The sequence below is a fragment of the Anopheles bellator genome, unplaced genomic scaffold, assembly GCF_943735745.2.
Source record: "Anopheles bellator unplaced genomic scaffold, idAnoBellAS_SP24_06.2 scaffold02195_ctg1, whole genome shotgun sequence".
Lineage (NCBI taxonomy): Eukaryota > Metazoa > Arthropoda > Insecta > Diptera > Culicidae > Anopheles > Anopheles bellator.
Window position 1 is genome coordinate 1 of NW_026686317.1, and position 1,554 is coordinate 1,554.

General features: G+C 53.5%; 1 protein-coding gene across 1 annotated transcript; it reads right to left on the minus strand.

Moving 5' to 3' along the window:
- Positions 1–1,091: 1,091 nt before the first annotated feature.
- On the minus strand, positions 1,092–1,481 carry LOC131214738 (adult-specific cuticular protein ACP-20-like; the record flags this gene model as incomplete). Its single annotated transcript, XM_058209069.1, has 1 exon — positions 1,092–1,481. A coding segment is annotated over one exon (390 nt), but the record flags the coding sequence as incomplete, so codon positions are not given.
- Between the last annotated feature and the right edge of the window lie 73 nt (positions 1,482–1,554).

A 1,554-nucleotide genomic window follows, 5' to 3' on the forward strand; every position in this document is an offset into this window, starting at 1 on the left:
TTAGACTTGCGAAATCGTGGTTGGGTTCGGCTCTTTTTGGTGGGGCGCTTAGTCGTCGTCCCACCGTCCACCCTCGGTCGGTTTAAAGAGTTCTAATTAATTTACCATACGGAACGCAAATATACCCGCTTCGTATGGACATGCAAATTCGGTACTATCTTCGGTGTTGGGTACACCGGGAAGGGAAACACTTCCACCGAGGTGTCGTCGTCGTCGTAGTGACTTGACTACCGGATTGAACACAAACAAATGTGCCATCCGTGTTCTCTAAGCCGACAAAAAGATAGGCGTTAAAGAATAAAGCGACGACGACGAGTTCCACCCGAGTGAACGTTGTTGTCGTAGTGGTTCCACTTCTCTGGACTCTCCGGACGAGACGACGATGAGGCAATTCCGCGCTTCTGCGAGCTAAATCGAGGTAATTGAGGGCGCCTCAAGCGGTTCTCCTCACCCTTAACCGGTGCGCGTAACATCGGCCGGGTAATTCTGTTGATAGATGCTGTCAGAATGTTACAACGGGATAATCTGTGGCTCCCGTTTACTCCCCACCGTCGGTAAGTCAACCGGCAGGTATGTGTTTGATGGTGACCCACGAACCGGAAACGATAAACACCTTGTAAACATAGACCCGTGGTGCAGGTCTCGTGGGTGGTTAACACGCGCGCTGCTCTCTCCCTCTCTCTCCCTGTCGTTCCATCTTCAACTTGTAGTCAAATTTCTTCCAAACGATTAGCGCCCAAGCCTGACACACCCCAAAGCTAACGTTCGCCACAATTCCCCAAAGCGCCGATCGACGGTGCGAAACGCGGACAACTTTTCGCATAAATAGCAGCGGCAGCGGTCGGCGGCGCTCACGATGCGAATTCAGGGCGCAACCATGCGTTAAGAATCCAGTCCAACGCAACTTGCGGCGTTCGCTTCGATCGAACTCCACAAACACATACCGGGAGTAGCTCAATTGGCGTGGTGGCCGCGGCACACTAGCACCACCAACCGCCAAGCGCTTGCTAACCTTGAACTTCCTTCTGCAGCAATTTTTGAATACTCATGCAATGGCTTTATTAATAGGAATCGGCGAACCAGCGTGGCGCCTAATTGAACTTCTTCAGCTTGCTGTAGCTATAACCATGTCCATAGCCACCTCCGAATCCACCCTGACCGCCCCCGCTGCCACCGCCGATCGATCCTCCCTCCTGCTCGATACCGCCTCCCTTGCCGATGTTCTTGACGATGGCCTCAAATCCGTTCTTGCTGTCGGCGTGATACTTGACGATGCGCGTCGAACCATCGGGCTCGTCCAGAGTGTACTCTCCCTTGACGACATCTCCGTCCCGGACTTCCCACTGGCTCTTGTGGTCACCGGTGTGATAGTCCTTCACTCCATACTCGAACTTGTACTTCGGATAGGCGTAAAAGTCCTTGCCTTCGTATCCACCGATGCCTCCACCGATGCCTCCGCCGATTCCGCCCTCGAAGCCACCCTGCATTAAAGGAGCATTACTTGAGAGCCATCCAGGATTGCCGCACCCTGTCGCATATACCTGTTCTCCGCCG